This window comes from Eptatretus burgeri, chromosome 9 (assembly GCF_056783735.1).
Source record: "Eptatretus burgeri isolate ZD-2024b chromosome 9, Ebu_testis_v1, whole genome shotgun sequence".
NCBI lineage: Eukaryota > Metazoa > Chordata > Myxini > Myxiniformes > Myxinidae > Eptatretus > Eptatretus burgeri.
This window is the reverse complement of record NC_140969.1, coordinates 72,377,709-72,397,870: the sequence shown is the minus strand read 5'-3', so window position 1 is coordinate 72,397,870 and position 20,162 is coordinate 72,377,709. Positions and strand designations below refer to the sequence as shown.

General features: G+C 44.1%; 1 protein-coding gene and 1 pseudogene across 2 annotated transcripts in view; both read left to right on the top strand.

The window, feature by feature from the left end:
- Positions 1 to 210: 210 nt before the first annotated feature.
- GAMT (guanidinoacetate N-methyltransferase) overlaps positions 211 to 20,162 on the top strand; it is a 57,500-nt gene continuing 37,548 nt past the window's right edge. The window contains exons 1-6 of one of the 2 annotated variants that reach the window (XM_085895660.1): positions 211 to 366; positions 2,004 to 2,132; positions 5,667 to 5,907; positions 11,791 to 11,936; positions 12,146 to 12,209; positions 12,330 to 12,397. In XM_085895660.1, coding sequence (XP_085751786.1) covers positions 2,004 to 2,132; positions 5,667 to 5,907; positions 11,791 to 11,936; positions 12,146 to 12,209; positions 12,330 to 12,397 — 648 coding nt within the window. In that variant the 5' untranslated portion in view covers positions 211 to 366. The remainder of the gene's footprint in view (positions 367 to 2,003; positions 2,133 to 5,666; positions 5,908 to 11,790; positions 11,937 to 12,145; positions 12,210 to 12,329; positions 12,398 to 20,162) is intronic. The other variant, XM_085895661.1, reaches the window with a different exon arrangement.
- Positions 7,272 to 10,185, top strand: LOC147020347 (uncharacterized; annotated as a pseudogene).

The window sequence follows — 20,162 nt, the reverse complement described above, 5'->3', positions numbered from 1 at the left end:
CTCACAGACCACAGGGGATTGCACCCAGAGTATACCACCTTGCCAGACACTTATAGAGAGCTCAATGGCGATCACACTGCAACCAACTTAGGGTTCTGCAGCACCAAAATCACAATGGTCAATGAGCTTGACTAGCTGAATAAGACTGCACTGGATTTCGGGGAGGGTTTGGAGTGAGGATTGCTTTTGGGGGAAGGGGTGGCGAAGGAGGGAGGGAGCATGCTTGGTCTTAGATATATTTAGAGTTCACCAACGTACAAAAAGCTTTGGTGAAAGAGCCACCGCCTCTGGCCTACAGTAAGCAGAGTGCGTGCTAAAGGCTTCTGGGGTTATACGTACGAGTGTTAAAGGCTTCTGCGGTCATAGGTAGGCCTACACGGGTTTTGAGTGTGGTCCATGTGTTTATCGGTACGTGTATGTAGGTACATGTGTTTATTGGTACGTCGTCTTATGATTTGGAATGTAGCACATGACTGCGAATAGCATCATTTGCTGGGGCTGCAGTTGTGCTGCTGACGTAGTGTCCCCTCTTGGTCAGAGCAGGAATTTTGAATCTGTTCAAGATGTGGGCAAGAGCTTGTGGACTCTTCACGAAGTACACCGTGGGATATTCAGTGTCCATCAACTAATGCTGGCAGACGGGACACCCAGTTTTAACGTCCAACCGAGGGATGGCACAACATTTATGACCCACCCTGCATGCGAAACACCAGGATGACAGGTTATAGCTGGGTCGGGATTCAAACCCAGGGTAGACAACTCAGATGCAAGTGTGCATACCTCGAGGCTATCTTACCAGTCCATCGTATGTGTTTTGTAGGTATGCGTGTTTATCGATATCTCTGTTATAGGTGCTTGTGGTAGTGGTACGTATTGTGCGTTAACATCGGACATTGTCCATTATTTCCTCACGTTGCGTCGAAGGAAGAGCTGGTGAAGTGTCGATCTGTGTCGGTGGAGAGGTCGATTGGATGAAATCAACAAAATGTTGATGAGGAATGCTAACCTTTTTGTTCAGGCGAAGGGTTACCACCCAAAATGTCAGTGTCATGCTTCCTTCCCCACGACAGTTAGCATACCTTGATCAAGGCCCTGTTGATTTCATCCATTATTCTCTTTTGGGGTCGGGAAGGGAAGGTTTTTTTAGAACAGGCTGGCAAGGTGTTCGACTGAAGGTAATTTGGCGAGGAATTTGTGATCTGATCAGGGTGTTAGCAATAACTTGCCTACTTTCCGCAAAATAGACCCTGGGATCTTTGACCGACGATGCGAGCAGACACCCTGTAAGAGGACACCCTATAATCGAGTGTAAGAGCACCATCTTATGTAGTTGTTGAACAATTCTGATTGTAATGAACAGGTGTGAGCAGAAGTCTTCCAAGTTGCCAATGAGTTCATTTGATGTGTCTGGCACGTGTCTCAAAGACAAAGCAGAACGGCAGCGAGGAGGGGATAGCGAATTCCCTAGTTCAATTTATTTCGTCGGAGGATACGTTCAGTGTTCCCTCTGACCAACGAAGCTGTGTTCTTCGTTGTCACGTGAGATTAAGAAAAATTTGCATTTCTTTGTCAAGTTGCACAAATGTGATGGTGGGAAAAAAAATGGAGATGCTTGTGGTTGGGGTTGTCAGGTGACTGGGTGAATTCAACCGTTTCTGGGAGCAGGGGCAATCAAGAGCAAGCATGAGAGCCAACCTCGTGGCCCAGCCCCTCTCCCTTTCCCTCTCTTTTTAAATACCTTTTCAAGACCTATCTAAAAAGAAGATCTAACAGGTTTTGTTTTGTTGATTTCTCAGTCGGGACACGATGTGCTTTGAATGCAGCCATGCATGGCTTGTAGTGTGATATATCATTGGTCACCATGTCATGTCCTTTACCAACCAGTATGAAGAGAATGTCCTCTCTTTTTAGTTGCTTTGCCTTATCTATGATTATTCTACTGACTGTTATCTGTGGATACTCTGCATGTTGGCTCTTTTCCACGCATCCACCGTTTGTTGCAGATGAGTCATGCATTCTTCGCATTAAATGTTGGCGTGTTGATCCTGGTTAACATTGAATGCTGGGAAGAGGTGCTGCACCCAGGCTGGTTCAAGTCTTCAGCATCACTTCTTCCTTGGTTCTTCTTTTCAGCAAGTTTGTTACTCTTCTCATTCGTGTTACACTTTCTACACTTTCTGTGCCATTTGGGTATCTTGTCTGTCAGCCATGTACCAGTAGCCGAGTCATGTTTGAGTCTCTCAAATGTCTCATCTTGTCGAGCCTTCATGGCCAAAACTAGTTTGTCTGTTGTGATATTGTTACGGATTTGGAAACCTTGTGCACACAAACAGCCAGAGTCCCCGTAGTTCAGTTAATTTGGTAAGTATGTGTACTTAGAATCCATCCCCTATGTCTAATGGGAATTTTATGTGTGTGTGCTACGAGTTATTTTTTAATTAGGTTTTTTTTTACATCTTCAACAACAACAACAACAACAGCGACACCGTCCCGCACTCAACCCGGTCGCCATTGCCCACATGTTTTTGGCTGAGGGTGTGGGCGGAGCCTCCGTCGCTTCGGATTGAGGCTCCGCTCCAAGGAGGGGCATAGAGCGTTTCCTTCAGCTAATGAGCGAAGGGCGAGCATCGCATGCGCACCCCAGCCAATCATGGGGGGCTGACCACCTCAGGGACGGCCCCGCCCAGCCAGATGGAGTGTTTGGCGTGACAAATGAAGGGCGGCCACGAGTCGCCCGACAACCCTTCGTCCAATCCGGAGGCGAGTCCCTCAGAGCAGGGCCCTTGACCCACGGGGGAGGGGGAGGATAAGCCAAGGTGGCGAGTGGTCGAGAAAAGCAAGAAAGGTTCGCCTTGTCGAAGCAAGAATGATTCGCCTCATCGAAACAAGAAAGGTTCACCTTGTAAAAGCAAGAAAGGTTCGCCCCGTCGAAGCAAGAAAGGTTCGCCTCGTAAAAGCAAGAAGGTTCGCCCCGTCGTAAAGGAGAAAAAGAGGAAGCCTCATCTTGTCTGCTAGCATTCTCATCTGGTCCATTCCCGTGCTGGCTGGAATCCATATTGCCGTTCTTGGTCCCTGGTGCTTGGTGCTGTGTTGTTGGCAGTGGGTTTGAGTCCCGCCACCGGACAAGCTCGAGCAGACCGCACGAGGCGGGCAGGTGCAAATACAGGCCGTGGCCACCGTGTGTGTGTGTGTGTGTGTGTGTGTGTGTGTGTGTGTGTGTGTGTGTGTGTGTGTGTGTGTGTGTGTGTGTGTGTGTGTGTGTGTGTGTGTGTGTGTGTGTGTGTGTGTGTGTGTGGCGTCAGTCTGTATAAGTAGAAATTGTTGTGTTTTTCATTGTACATGGATTGCATTTTTTATCTGTGATAACTCTGCTCTATGTCTCCCCTCCCAATTATTGTTATAAATAAACCCCTGTTAAATGAACCAGCTCGTTTTCTGTGCTTTCTCCCATTGGCCTAGCAAGGTGTGTATTGAGAATTAGTGAGGCCGTTCGTGCCGTAAATTGTTCATTTGGTCCGGCACGGCTTTGCTAGATTCCGCTCGGTTACGCCGGACCTGAGTCTGTGATAGCGACTCGGTTGGGGAAAAGTTCGTCGAGGGTGTGGTTTTCCCCAGTAGTTGGATGACGCATGTACTTAGGTATATTGAAATTAGGCAATTAACCCTACCCCACGCCATTGAAATATTGGCAACCACAGTCTGCTAAGGGACCCGTGACCTTTCGGACTTATCCAAGAGTCACGACCTAAATTCTGGGTGTTCGGTGGGAGATCACTCCACTGCTCCACCTCGTGGTCGTTTATCGCCACTGAACCCTGGCCCACAACAATATCATATAGTCCCTTTGCACCAAGTCTAACATATGATGCACTTTCTGTCGTCAATGTCAGTGTCCTGGCATCTTTTGGGTTCCTTTTTCAGTGACAAGCTTCCTCCAGCACCCATTTCTCTGCCTGTGTCATCATCGTACCGCTCATGCAATCACCTGCAACAAAACCACCACCATGTTATGCATACTAGCAACTAGAGTACATGCAAACTATTGATACGCTACACTTACATGCAAACTTCTGATATGCTTGACTACATGCTTGACTGTGACGTCACTCCTCCTGTGATGTGACCGGCTGCAGCGACGATCTGCAGTAACAAGGAATGCAGACAATCCTAACTGGAAAAAAACTGCAAACTAAGTAATTTATTCTTGGACACATAGGATCAACCTACTTGTGGATCTTATCTGGTCGACAAATTATTCATCTTCAAAAAAGACAATTTTTGCAATAAATATGAGTTTCAAGCAGTTTTCTTTCCACATTTTATCTCAAAACTGAATATGGCGTTGGATCCCCCATATATGAAAACCTACAAAAGCACATTTTATTCAAGTTTCTACCTTGTTTAGTCAAAAAGATTTGTACATAAATACATTTCAGCCCGTCGGTAGTGGCCATCTTGGATTTCTCAATTTTGAGGCATTATGGGCCATTTTTGTGCTGGGCATACAGCAGATTTGGGTTCAGAACCTTTCAATACCCCTAAAAAAAAGCTTGTATGCCATAAATTAACACCATTTTCATTCCGGGTTAAGATTTTTTGAAAATTGACCCCGTCTATAACAATTGAGGACGTTATGGTGATTTAAAAATATGGCGGCCATCTTGGACGCCATCTTTAATTGCAGAGTTACAGTAGCCTGTTGGAAAGGTTGTCCACCCAGAAGTCGATGCTGGTGGTCTAAGGAATCCAACCATATACAACAACCTTTTATAGCAGACCGTGTCTGGTTGACCACTCTTGCCCCCTGGGTATCCCCCCCTCCAACTTGCTCTCACTCTTCCATGGGTGTCAACAACAACAACAAAAAATTGGACCACCCATCCTTGTCCTAGACTAGTTCAACATCTCAGATGAATATGTCACTCATTTAATAGTTTTCATCAATACAGACAAATCATTCAGACAAGCTGCATTCACTGAAGGGTCAGATCGAATACCCAACTTTACGCAGAGATAAAAGTCTGCAATAACAGTCAGTTAATATATCCGTCCAAACAAAACTGCTGTTTGTGGAGATAGTTGTGCCAACTGTTATTGGTTGGAGTCAAAGTAGCACGATGTGACACAAGTTCAGTGATCATTACAATTTGTCAAATTTTCAGCACCAAGTCATGAAAGAGAGCTGGTATGACAGAGGGATACCATATGCGCATTGTAGGAAACAATTTTGTTTCCCGTATTTCCTCTTTTCCTCCTCGTGTATGTCTGCGTCCACCATACCTTTTGGTAGTTTGTCAACTTGCTGGCCTTTTTCTTTTAGCTCTTTCATGAGCCTTGACCCTTGCCTTAAAAAAAAAGAAAAAGATTGCACTTTGGGGCATGGATGGACATTTGATTGTGCGTCGGTTCTCCCTGAGCCACCTCTCCACTATTTCTTCAATAATCCACGATTTAAAGGAAAAAAACATTCCTATCAACAGAACAATTGATTTTATTCATTCATCCTTTGGAAGTTTGCCTCTTCGATCCTCCAGCAATCACCATGTATACTGTAATCGACAAACTGGACTTTAGCCAAGGGAGTAAACAAAACCAGTCACTCAACCATTCTTGAAACCTCTCATATCCCCTCCCCAAAACCCACCTTTCCCTCCTCCCCTTTTCAGACTGAGCCAAAGTCCATCACTGCTGCATCAACAGCTTTGGTACTGTTGAACAACCGCAACTGTTGCATGGCGACCCAGGCGAGTATCTTCTCGGCAGGGGAGGACTGTCAGAAAGAATGGCATAACGCTCAAGCCGAATTTGATGAATCTGATTCACACCTGGAGATCATGGGAAAGCCAGTGATGGAGCGCTGGGAAACACCGTACATGCACAAACTGGCCTCCATCGCAGCTTCTCGAGGTATGTTCAGGCTTGCCACTATTTTATCCCCCAGCACTTTGGCAATTACAGATTTGTTCTTTTTGTTTTGCATTTCACAGTGATTCAAATTTTCATCAGGAACCTTAATGTACAGTTTGATTGTTGCCTATAATTTTGCATTGGAGGCTTTGGGTACGATGAATTGCACGGATGATTCCCCACGGCCCACAGATTAACAGATAACGAGACAATGGAGATAAGTCATTAAAGGGATAAAGCTAACATTGAGTATAGGTCTTAGCCTTTCACTTTACACAGACAGGGACCTGTGTTTACTGAAAGAAGAGAGTATGATCCGATCAACCTCGACGAGATGCACTAATCGATTTGCATTTCAGATCTGATTTCGATCTAGTCACCATCCCCAGGTTATAGTGGGGCAACTTAGCTAAATATAGCATAACAATTGTGCATTTTGTGAGGAAAGCACTAAATTTGGCACACTAGTAGCCTATCACATTATGAACAGATTTGGATATTGGGCCATCTCAAATTCAGCCGCTGATGGCTGTGGCAGACATTTTTCAAAATTGCCGCCAGTGGCTACTGTTATGACGCATATCTGCTTTACTGGAGAGGAATGCAGGTTGATAGTGAAAGTTTATTTACTAATAATGGTCAAAGAAAGTAACAATTTGATTTGGTTGAGAAAAAAAAGTTAAAGTGGACTAATTAGTCTTATTAAGACACAGATTCTGAATGAAAACCAATGATAAACATTCATAGCACTATTGGCTTGGCACATGGTAGTAGAAGTGGTGTGCGTGCACATTGACCCCGGAATCGCGCACGGTTGAGTTTCCAGCTTACACTTATTGACTCGATTCATCGTTATTTTGTTCTGTGCCCATAGAGTTCTCTATGCTATCCCATTGTTAACCGTAGTTCATCAAGTTGAGTTTGGTTTGCGGGGTGCAGTTTGGTCATAGGATTATCTCAGTCATGGATTACCGGGTTACGAGGTTCTGCATGTATTTCCGTTCTGCCTTCACGGTGCCAGTTCCAGTTTGCTACTGAGTGAGGAAGTTCTCTCTTCGTACCGGCGTGTTGGCGAGATATCTTTACCATGATAAAACTCGTTAGTTTTCGGGTTATCTTCGTTCGATTGACGGCAATGCCAAACCATTTGTAAGTAGTTCTCCATTCTAGTTTCCATTTTCATGGCTAAGCTAATTTGTTTTGGTCAGTTTGTTGAGTAACCCTTCCGTTTTCTGAAACTGCGTTTTTATTGACTCTTACAGTCAATCGCAACACATCTCAGCACATCGGCTCGAAGTAACCTAAATATGGATGAATTCAGTTGCATTGGGAATGAAGCCATGTAACTCAGATGATGGGTGTGAATTGTCGATGTGCCGTCACCAAAGCAGATTCAGTGGAAGTGGCCAGAGAAGTATGGTGAAGAAAAGATGGTAGTGATGTTTGGTGGGCTCCACATCGAGATGGCCGCCCTGAAGACGCTGGGTGACTGGCTGCGTGGAAGTGGCTGGGTACAAGCCTTGGTGCAAGCTAAGATTGCAACGCCAGGGACAGCCGACTCCTTCCTGCGAGCTGCCCACGTCACCCGCACAAGAAGAGCTCATCAAATCACTGCAGCGGCACTGCACATCTTGCAACACCGTGCGTATGAACGCCACTGTATGATGTATTTTGATGATGCAGAAGACCTGCCTGAGTTCGAAGAATGGTGTCACCAGAGAGGAGAAGACATTCCCAACTTTCAGTACTGGGCAACTGTGCTGGAACTAGAGATGTTGGTACTGGTCTACGTGCATTCCCTGCGGCAGGCTTCATTCACGATGTACTTTGATGCCGTGACGGAACTGGTCCCATGGTTCCATGCATTAGACCACACACACTATACCAGGTGGGTCCCTGTTCACCTGAGGGGCATGATTGCACTCCCAACGAAGCACCCAGATGTAGCTAGAGAATTTATGGATGGCAATTTCACTGTACAGAAGACGAAGAACGTGTTCTCTTCGATCCCAATCGATCAGGCACATGAACAGAACAACGCATGCATCAAAGGAGATGGTGCAGCAGTCGGCCTCACTGATAACCCAAGTGCCCTGCGGCGTTGGATGATTGCTGGGCCAGAAGTTGCCAGGGCCATAGAAGAGTTCCAAGATGGCCGTTAACACTGGGAGAGGTGAGAGGACACACGTAATCACAACCAGACACCAAGTGTGCAAACCTCTTTCACCAAGGATGTCCATGCCCTTGTCAGCGTCGTAGAAGAGCTTGGCAACCCCTTTGAGGAAGAGAGCATGGATCTGGTTGTCCTTGACACAAAGGAAATTGCAGGTCCTGCTGCAGTTGAGAATGTCAGGAATGTGAAGAAGATTGGCAAAGAGCAGTTCCAGGCTTTCACCAGATAATGCCTGGTGGAAAGGACCAAGCCAATTGATGATGCAATTCGTCGGAACAAGCTGAAGGTGTTTAGCACTTCCACCCCGAGAAGTGTGAGCAAAGGGAAACAGCAGCTGGCCTCTCAGGAATGACGTGGTACTTTTCTCACGGCTCTACATCGGTTGCCAGACGAGGGATGGAAACCTTGAAGAGTTCTTTCGTCATGAGAATCAAGCGTGTTCTCCAGCTCTCTCTGATGGAGAAAGTGTCCGTCTAGGTATGAAGAGTGATCTCCTCAAATGCTTTGAAGAATTCTCCAATGCCCAATCAGAGGCTCCTGATACCACCAGCCTAGTTCTTGATGGGGCAGTCATTGTCCAGATGCTGAAGCCTGCGGTCGCCAAGAACTTTGATGACTATGCCCAGGATGTCTTCATACCATACCTGTCAACAAAGCTTCAGACTGTGTCACGCCTGGGCGTGGTCTGGGACCGCTACGTTGCTGATTCACTGAAAGGCAGTGCAAGATCAAAGCGTGGAAAAGGAGTGTGTAGACGCATGGTCGGAGCAGCAGTTATACCTGGAAACTGGCAGAACTTCCTCCGAGTGGACACCAACAAGACCGAGCTGTTCAAGTTCCTATCAGAAGCGATCTTCAGGTGGTTTGACCAGGATGACAAGCAGCTGGTTATCACTGATGGAGAGGCAGTCCTGAGCAAGCCACCGCTGCTAGACCTGGCTTTGCTCGCCCCATGCAGCCACGAAGAAGCTGACAGTCGAATGTTGTTGCATGCATCCCATGCAGCCAACCATGGTCACCACAAGATACTGATCAAGACAGTTGACATCGATGTTGTGGTGTTGGCTGTGTCAGTGGCCCAGGGACTGCAACCAGAAAATGAACTGTGGCTAGCATTTGGCACTGGGAAGAGTTTTCTGTACCTGGCAGCCCACGGAATAGCAGCTGGCCTAGGACCAGAGAAGGCACAGGCACTCCCAATGTTTCACGCTCTGACTAGATGTGACACTGTATCTAGCTTTGCTGGACATGGTAAGAAGACTGCTTGGACAATCTGGACCGTTTCGCCAAAACTTACAGACGCACTGCTGAAGCTATCCTCTGCACCAAGTGGCATACCAGACGATGTCATGCACACCATCGAGATGTTCGTCATATTGCTCTATGACAGAACCAGCACGTGCAACAACATTGACAAGGCCCGGAAGAAACTCTTTGCGAAGAAGAACAACGTGCAGCTGATCCCACCAACCAAGGCAGCTCTGGAGGAGCATGTGAAGAGGGCGGCCTACCAAGGAGGCCATGTGTGGGGTCAAACACTGCTACTAACGCCAGAGCTGCCTCCTCCATCCAGCAGGGGCTGGGTCAAGAATGACGGGGTGTACGAGCCACAATGGACGAAGCTACCCAAAGCAGACCACACCTGCTATGAGCTAGCATCGTGCAAGTGCAAGAAGAGCTGTCTGAAGCGTTGCAAGTGCAAAAAGGCCGCACTTGAATGCACAGCTTTGTGTGTGTGTGTGTGTGAGGGAGAGTGCTCACAAAATCGAGAGAATATAAACAGAGCAGACTGTGTCACTGATTCAGAACATTTAGATCAGACATCTCTCGATCAATTTCTATGAGTGAGATGTCGGTATTCATATCAATCAGACGCAGCCCACGATTCGTTTGCCACCATGCTCAACAACTACTGACTTTACATAAGCGATGTTGGTATTCATATCAATCAGATGCAGCCCTTGATTCGTTTGCCACCATTCTCAACAACCAATTTCTATGAGTGAGATTGTCGTCCGGTACAACAAATAATTAGCAGCCATCTTGCAAAATGGCGGCTATCTTTAAACTTGAGGTGGCTCCAGGTTATGTTTTTCTTAATTCAGCTTTTAATAAATGTTCAAACCAATGTTGGAGTGAAATTATAGTAACCACTGGCGGCCATTTTGGAAAATGGCTGCCACAGCCATCAGCGGCTGAATTTGAGTTCGCCCAATATCCAAATCTGTTCATAATATGATAGGTTACTAGTGTGCCAAATTTGGTGCTTTCCTCATAAAATGCACAATTGTTATGCTAAGTTGCCCCACTATTATGCAATTAGGATGTAATACTTGAAAACTGTGGCTGGAGCTTGAAAGCTAATTGGGTCATTGTAGATCCTAGAAAACTACCTGGTCACACATCCTTTGTCATTGTCTACCAAGTGATGTGGATTTTTCAGGCCGGCTGCTGTTATCGTCCGGTCTTCCTCTCTGTCTCCTCTTTTTACCATTTTCCGCACTTCATAATAAAGTTAAAAGGCTCGTGTTCCAGACACAGCCACCCCTCTAAACCAAACACAAAATGAATCAGGGATTCTTCCAACCAACTAAGTTTGAGACTGTCTTTGCAAGCCAAGACACTTCCTCCACCTTTGGTGCCCGTGTTTACAGACATTGCTCTTCTTTCCAGGTTTGTCTACTCTTCAGCAAATCCTTGAAGTGGAGGCAAGCTATCGCCGGCACCATGGCCAAATTCCGAATTCCTATCCTAACCAGCAAATGGTTGGGGTTGCATCCTACCCTTACCATTGCATCAGCAGCACAGCTGCACCCTCAGCCAATGACGCCATCTTGCAGCCTTGTGCTGCATATGAAAAAGAAGAAGAAGAACATACTTTTCTTTGGAGTCTCAACTCACTCTGGAAAAGAGGCCAAAATAACATTCCATAAAAATGGCATAACTCCTCCCAATAGTACAAGGTGATGAAGTCAAGGCATCATGCAATTTTTTTTTCCAACTCAGTTATTGAACCATAAGTTTATAGTTTCCACCTTGGTCAACTCAACACTGGGCATGTTCCTCCTGGTGACACAATGGAAAGAGACCCTGAACTTCAAATTTCCTCGGACATATCTTCGGTATTTGAGACAGCCTGGCAGATGCCCCGTTTGCTCAACTTTCTCAAAATGACACTCACTCGAGGTCAGCATCCTTCTTGGATCGCACACTTTCTCTATTCCTGAAAACAGCCTGTTAAACATTGAATGAAAATAACCTTCTTACTCTCTCTCTCTCTCTCTGTCTGTCTGTCTGTCTGTCTGTCTGTCTGTCTCTCTGTCTCTCTGTCTCTCTGTCTCTCTGTCTCTCTGTCTCTCTGTCTCTCTGTCTCTCTGTCTCTCTCTCTCTCTGTCTCTCTGTGTGTCTCTCTCTCTCTCTCTCTCTCTCTCTCTCTCTCTGTCTCTGTCTCTGTCTCTCTCTCTGTCTCTGTCTCTGTCTCTGTCTCTGTCTCTGTCTCTGTCTCTCTCTCTGTCTCTCTACCTGATCCTTCCTCTCTTGAAAAATAAATGTTTGCATGATAAATTTTTCTTCTACAAATAGTTACTTTGACTGATGCATACTCCTCCGTTACCCAGCCTCAATTATTATTTTCCTAAACCCACTTAGACACAATAAGTGGAAAACGTATCCCTGCGAGCCACATTTCCATCCACTATGTTCTTCGACAGGTGGACGTGTGCTGGAGATTGGCTTTGGAATGGCAATTGCAGCCAGCAAAATCGAAGAGTTTCCTATAAAAGAACACTGGATCATCGAGTGCAATGATGGAGTCTTTGCCCGGCTGCAGGAATGGGCAGCACACCAGCCACACAAGGCAAGGATGTGTTTGCATGCCAACTCTGGCATGGCATACAACAACAAAATTCACTCTTCAAACTTACTTTCATAGTATTTGTGATTCGAAAAATGCAACCAGGACCGAAAAATTAACTTTACAAGTATTTAGACTGTGCATGATTTTATTTTTTAATATATGCAGTGTGATCAAATGTCCCCACTATAGTAACCACATCCCACTCACAGATTGTGCCCCTGAAAGGCTTGTGGGAAGACGTGGTGCCCACATTGCCAAAGGGCCATTTTGATGGTATGTATGGATTTTTTAATTTTCTGTACTACATGTCGAGGACATGAAGATTAAATTATCTGTGTGGGCTCTACAATCGATTCGTTGCTCCTCAACTATAATTTCTCCCTTCTGAAACAGGAATTCTTTACGACACGTATCCGCTCTCAGAGGAGACTTGGCACACGCACCAATTCGACTTCATCAAAGTAAGTCCTTCATTACATGAAAGTTACCGTGGCTCGACTTGAATTCCCCATTTTCAGTCCATGGCAAAACAGACCTCCCATACTCAGTGGCATAATGGTTGGAGCGTCCGCTCCGAGTCTGGGAAGTCAGTGGTTCAAACCCCGACCGTCACACGAAAGACCAAAAATGGTATTTGCTGCTTCCTTGATTGATGCTCCACGTTTAAAAAAAGAGAGCACGGACAAACCATTGGCGAACAACTATTGCACAGGCTTTGATGGACCGAATGACCTCCTACGTTGAAGTTCCTTGCAAGGGAACTCACATTAATGTCGAAGTGGTGCCATAATCATGGTTCATTCTTTCCTGTCCCTTGCAATTTTTGATCGTTAGTTAGCAAGTTTGGAAAATGTATGAATCATCAATGCTCGGTTCAACTTGGCAAAGAATCTCTGGAATATTAACTTGCCGGATCAAACAGCGTAGCCCCTAAAAAAGCAACTTGGAATGGATCATCCACAATTCACACAAATAAATAAGGGTATATCTTTCCTGGCAATAGCACAGCTTAAGCTACAGTAACCGATCCATGCTCTCACTTCATGTACCTGCTATCCACCTTCACTTACTGTGGTGCATCTGTGCTTCCTGTTCACCTGTCTCCCTCTATTAATCGGCTTTCCTCAGCTCCCACATATACGACCATAAAAGGCCGTGCGCAGCAAGTGGAAAAGAAGCCAGAAATCGGTTTTCATTCCATGACTGAGGTGCCACTAGAAGTCTCACATATGGATAGCCAACTATATTCTGGACTCTGGGTAAAAAGTTCTCCATGAGATCTCTGTCCAATGCAGTACTGTGGGGTGTTGAAGTTTTCCACCAGGGGGTATCTGGAGGTTTAAATAGCAGCCGGTAAAACACCTGCGAGGTTTCAAAGGGCTTAGGACTCATATCTCCAACACCACTCATATATGAGCTGTTGTACTTGGTGATTTTGAAGACTGGGCAACATACTTTCAAAATTCCAAGTTTGCCCTTGCTTTATTTAAATAATTATCATAACTGAAACACAGGGATTTTTCAAAAATAATCACAGCCAACCTCGTTTTCAATAAATCACAGATTCCTAACTAATCACGGTGGTAAATTAATTATGCACACATCAAAACAACCTACTGTGAGCATCTGTCATATGAAGTATCAAGGTCTTGTATTCAATGATGGTTCTATTGTAGTTATCCCAAAGTAAGGCTTTGACAAGTGACATTTGGCATTGTTGGCCATTTCCAAAATGTTGAAACTGCACTTTCTGAGAGATATCAGAACAGGGTTTTCAAAGAGGAAGCAAGAAGGTTTACTATCAATTACGGAGGGAATAATCATGCCTGGAGTATTGCAATTTATCAAAAGAATAATTATCTGCCTCATTTTCGATGTATCATGTTAAAAGTGGCAATCTCAGCACCATAGAGAGTACTTTTGGTTACGAAACAGACAGCGACTAAACAATTGCTCAATTTATTATATCTGATGTGTGCATTTCCTGCATCACAGCTATGACATGGCTCTCTTTATCACCTAATAAATAACTAGAAGGGCAAATGGTAGAGCACATACCTCTGCCACACAATTCCTGATCCACGAGAACATATCAGGCCCAATACAATTTTGAAATATCATGATATACATCGTTTTTGGCCCAATCTCTCAATGCTGAAGAATCACTGATAAAATTAAAGAATTCTCGTATCTAGATCTGGATTCGGATCTTCACCAAAATTGAATCAATTCTTCCTTGTCACACACCCGTGTCCACCAAGTCTTGTCGGAATCCGTCCACAACGTTTTGAGATATCGTGTTATATATCAGTTTAGCCCAATCTCTCAATGGTGAAGAATCACTTTAAAAGTTCTAGTAGTCGGATCTAGATCCAGATATTCACCAAAAGTGTCACACACTGAACCCGTCCACAGAATTTCATCTGGATCCGTCCACAACTTTTTGAGATAATCTGTACACAGACAAAAAAGGGTGAAAACATAACCTCCTTCACCTTTGGTGACAGGTAATCAAGGCATTTGCATTGCTTCAACAGGTCAAGACTTTCATGCAGAAGCTTCTGACACCAGATTGACCGATTGTAGTTGTGGCCAGAGATAACACTATGGACCCTTCTGCAACTGTCTGGGCTTCAATAATCACCATCCTGCAGCCCAGTGTCAGCGAAATGCTTTCCAATCACCTGTGGAAATGCCATGCAGGTGTGAAATTCACCCATTCTAACCACTACATGGTGAGATCACTGGTCATCGCTCCAACAAATCTCTTGGACTTCTGCATGTCCAGCCTGGTCACAGACGATGACATCTGCGAGAGCATTCACCACCCGCTGAACCACCAGACCATTAGTGTGGTTCATTGTGCCATGTCCAGTTTGAGCTTCCTGCCCAAAATCAACATTATCCCAAATTATAGTCGGGGTCTTCTTTGAAAATCCAGCCGGAATATTAATAGTGGGCGTGTGACTTATTTGTTCAGCGAAACTAGTTTCAAGATGGCCACCGGAGTCTCATGATGCACAGTGATCATACCTGCTTATCAAATTCAACAGCCCATAATGAACTATACAAATGCCCCATCGTCATCTGTAAACTCAGACTTTGGCACGTTTTTGACCCTTCAAAGCGAGTTGAATGATGCCCTGACAAATGGACACCAATTTAAATTTGACAACATCGGGAGAATCATTGAAGTGTGTGTCGCCATTTTTCTCAGAGATGGTCAAACGGATCTTTGTCAACCTTTCAGAGGTTCATTGGTGAGTGTTGGATAGTTTTGTAGGCAAAAAACAAACAAACTGAAAACTAAATTTAATTTAAAAAATACAACATTTTTTTTTCTTTTTTCAATCGCTCTATAGTGCTGAAGCCTTTGTAACGGTGTGAAAGGTAATACTGTTCGAAATGATCCCTGACCACATTCCTTAATGGGTGTTCAGAGGTGTTTTAGGTCCCAACAAAAAATAGACCAGCCACCCCTTGCTCGTATTGTAGAAAGAAATAGGTACTGCCATTCACTGAAAATTCAAGCCTTTTGACCTTGGAGGCCAAGGACACTGAAGCCCAGGACAATACCTCATTATTCTGGATGAATAAAAGCGGCATTATATGCCATACATATTAGTTTAACATATGGGCATTGGCCTTGCGAATTCTGTCCAGTCATTCATGGAGGTTGTCTTTTGGTGGTAGTGCTGCTGATTTCACCGTCATTGAATTCTATGGAATTGCACTCAGACAGCGTGTCTGCACTGTCCCGTGATTCACCTTTCAGAGTTGGCAAAAGTGGCTGTTGTGATATTGTCCATGAATACGAGTGAAAACACATTTTTGCCATGGGATTGATGGGAAAAAAACCCATCATCTGAGGAAATGACTTCACCAATATTGATTTCAGGTGGTCAGTCCTGAAAAAAAGAATCTTGAAACTGCATATTTCAGGACATAAATCACTTCGCGAAATGGAAAACCCTGCACTCACCTCAAAAATAAGTCAACACCATGGTGCTCTTTCACTAACTCAGTAAACTGTTAAAAAAGTGAAATATGAATAGTCAACCATAATATACAGTGCGTATAGAAAGTCTACACCCACTTTCAAAATTTTCACCTTTTGTTGTCTTATAGCCTGGAATTAAATTGCATTGAATCAGACTTTTTCCATCTTTATTTACACATCGTAACCCACAACGACAAATTTCATAAAATTAATTTAAAATACAAAACTAGAATATCTTGGATGGATAAGTGTCCACCTCCCTGAGTTAATACTTTGTGGAAGCACATTTGACAGCAATTACAGTTGTGAGTGTTTGGAGAGGTCTCTACCAACTTTGCACACCTTGTTTGGGCAATATTTGCTGAACCCATTATTCTGAACAAAACTGTTCAAGCTCAATCAAGTTGCAAGGGGAGTGTAGAACTGTAGATGAACAGCAATCTTCAAGTCATGCTTCAGATTTTCGATTTGATCTAAGTCAGGGCTCTGACTGGACCACTCAAGAACATTTAACTTTTTGTCCCTAAGCCAAGCCAGTGTAGCTTTCGCTGTGTGTTTTGGGTCGTCATGCTGAAAGGTGAACTTCCGTCCCAATTTCAGCTTTCTTGCAGAAGGCAGCAGGTTTTCCTCTTCGATTTTCCTGTATTTTGCTCCATCCATTTTCCTTTTGATCCCGACAAGTGCCCTAGTCCCTGCTAATGAGAAACATCCCCATAACTTGATGCTGCCACCACCACGCTTCATCGTCGGGATGGTGTTCTTTGGGTGATGTGCTGTGTTGGGTTTGTGCCAAATGTAACGTTTTGCATTGAGGCCAAAAAGTTCCATCTTGGTTTCATCAGACCACAAACTTTTTGCCACATGGCTTCAGAATCTCTAGAGTGTTTTTTTTTTTTCCATTCCTCAATCAGGACTCAAGGTGGGCTTTTCTGAGTGATGGCTTCCTTTATGCCACCAAACCGTGCAGGACAGACTTGTAGAGTGCTTGGGATATTGTCGTCACATGCACACAGTGACCAGTCTTTGATGAGAGAGGTGACCAAGAGGCCAGTAGCAACTGTGAAAGAGCTACATGCCTTTGTATCAGTCTCCTTGTTTGGTCATCCAGTTTGGATGGACAGCCTTATCTAGGTAGGGTCTTGGTGGTACCATATACCTTCCACTTCTTAATGATTGTCTTGACTGTGCTCCAAGGATTATTCAAAACCTTTGAAATATTTTTATACCCATCCCCTGATCTGTGCCTTTCCACAACTTTATCCCACAAAGGTCTTTTGAAAGCTCAATGAAGCTCATGGTTGATTATTTGCTGTGAAATGCACTCCCCAACAGAAGAAACCTACAGGAACAGCTGATTTTATCCTGAAATAATCAGAATCATGACAATTTAACACAGGTGGAGGCAAACTAACTTGGTGTGTGATTTTGAAGGTGATTGGTTTCACCTGAGCTAATTTACAATTGTTATTATCAGGGGAGTGGACACTTATCCAACCAATATATTCTCGTTTTATATTTTTAATTAATTTTCTGAAATTTGTAGAATTTGTTTTTCACTTGGAAGTTGTGGGTTTGTAAGATTTGTTAGGGTTAGTGTGTAAATAAAAGTGGAAAAAGGCTGATTCGATGCAATTTCATTCCAGGCTATAAGGCAACAAAAGGTGAAAAATTAGAAAGGGGATGAAACTTTCTATAGACACTGTATCTACACTATAAACGGAGCCATGTATCCGTCTGAGTTCCACCCCTTGGTCAGACAGTTCACTTGACTCCACCAACAGGAGGGTGAGGAGGGGGGAGGGGGGTAGGAGGGAGAGCAAAGATGGGACAAGCTTGGAAGGTTGAGGCTGAAGCTTTAGTGGGGTGGAGGGAGGAAAGGGTGAGGAGTTGTCAGAATTACATGTGCAATTTTACTCAGAGTAAAAATATAACCTGTCGTGTGTGTGTGTGTGTGTGTGTGTGTGTGTGTGTGTGTGTGTGTTTTGCAATCACTGTATGGGTAATGTGCTAGTAGTCTTGAAGAGGCAGCACTGGTAACAATGAAGGTCAAGTAGAAACTCTTAAAATTTCAAAAGTAAAGGTGATTGATGCACATGAATGTGTCGAGATCTGATAAATAATCCAGTGGACAATCAATACCTATTCCAGGATGATTCTTTGGCAAAGCATCACCTACCTGTCACAGCTCACAGACTGACAATCACTCTTTAGTCACTTTATGAGATAACTGGTATACTTCAGGAAACATATCCTGTGGTATCGGACTTCGGATGCAACACAGTCACTCACCCATAAATAGAGCAAGATCCTACAATCCTTTCTGTCTGCGGCAGCTTTTAACAATTGACCTGAAGAATCAGAGCAAAATAATGAATAATCATAATATATTTACTTGTTGAGAGAACAGATAGTGGATGAGGGGTATAGGGCTTTGTGATGAGGAGCATGGAGCGATGAAACATCATCTATTGCAGACCCACGAAGATTGTTTCTGCTCGAGTCAGCACATCTTGTTTTGGCACATATCGATTTTTTAAAAAATGCTTTCTTTCTTACAAATTACACGTTCTTGGAAGAATGAATGACTTTGCTGACAGCAAAAGCATTATTGAAGCTTTTTTCTTGGGAGAGGATTGATGCCGAGGGTGGCTGACACAGCCGACAGTTCTGAAGCGCCTTCCTTTGCTCAATTGCAACGTTTCTTGCTATCTTGGAGCATTTTTTTTTAAAAATAGTAATAAATGAAACGTTGATAACCGGTATCATGATAGCCGGCACCACTGGGTATATCCGTAAACTCAACACCGGCATGACTCCCATAATGAGACTTGGTTATCTCACCATGTTCACCGTCCATCTCTATCCACTGAGACAAATATTCACGGTACTTATCCCAATGAATGTGTGAAGATACGAATTTATTGTTTCTTAGTAGATGATATGTGCATGACACACAGTTGGAGAGATTATTTGGCACTTTTTCTGTGGGCACCATAGCGATACACACCTTCATAGAGGTAGCCATTGCTGAATAGATATAGCGCTTGTCACAATGCTGGCTGATGATTGGCTAATTAATATTACTATGCCGTGCGACCAACTCACTGTGCCCACAAGCGGTGACACTATACTAAGAAAAAGATGGTTGCTTCAGGAATGGGGAAGGCTACGCTCAGCCTCCGTGACTCTCAAGTCGAGATGACGACCGGTGGTGGCGGCACGTACACACATCTTCATTTACACATACACATTGATATGTGACCATACACATGTTATACATAAAATATGATGTACATGACGTCCATCTATCTCTGTCTCGATCTCTCTCTCAAAGCAAAATGGCTGGCTGTAAGAAAAATACGCCAACTCAGTTAATGACTAAAGGGAAACAGACCCCTTGTAGGCTGAGGCCTAAATCTGTGCGGCCACACCGAGCAGCCGGAACGTGTGCTGAAAAGGATAATGACTGTACCTTCTCCAATGACGAAGATCACTGCCTCACTTTCGGACAGAGCTCCACACCAAAGCTAAAAGCTAAAAAGGTGTTGCCTGTTCCACAACAAACAACTACTAAGTTCCAGACTAATTAACGAAGATTAAATGAACAGAGCTGGAGCTTAGAGGAGAAGGAAATCATCTTACACTGCAAAGCGTATTCTGTACATAAAGCATGGGGGACTAACGGTGAAGGACAAAGATTCATGAACCAGTTGACAATTTGGTTCATAAATAATAATCCTTTACCGAAAAAAGAGGTGGAAATTTCGAGTTCTGGGAGAACTTCCTCCCACCTCCTGAAACCATCAAATGGAGAAAACAACCAATAAGAAAAGAGTTCTGAATGTTAATGGTGCCGACTTAGTGTTGGACACAATTCATGATGCAACTTTTTATATTGATGAAAAAATATGTTTTTGAAACTTATTCAAGCGTAGATAAGTAGCACCCCTCCCATGGAATGAGACTGAACAAAAGCTCAGCCCTGCTCATGGCCGAGAACCCTTCTTCCCTCCCAGCTGAACACAATGCATGTTGCATGGTATACATATTGCATGGAACACAATACATATTGCGTGACTCAGTTACTGCATTCCCCCTTTTGGCTCAAAATGATTTAACAAGATATTTGCATGGTGTAAAACATACCCACTTCAACTGGCCAGTCTTGGTGGCTTTATGGTTTCCAAAGACCCTTCCTACTCATCAGAAGCAAACAAAAGGAAACC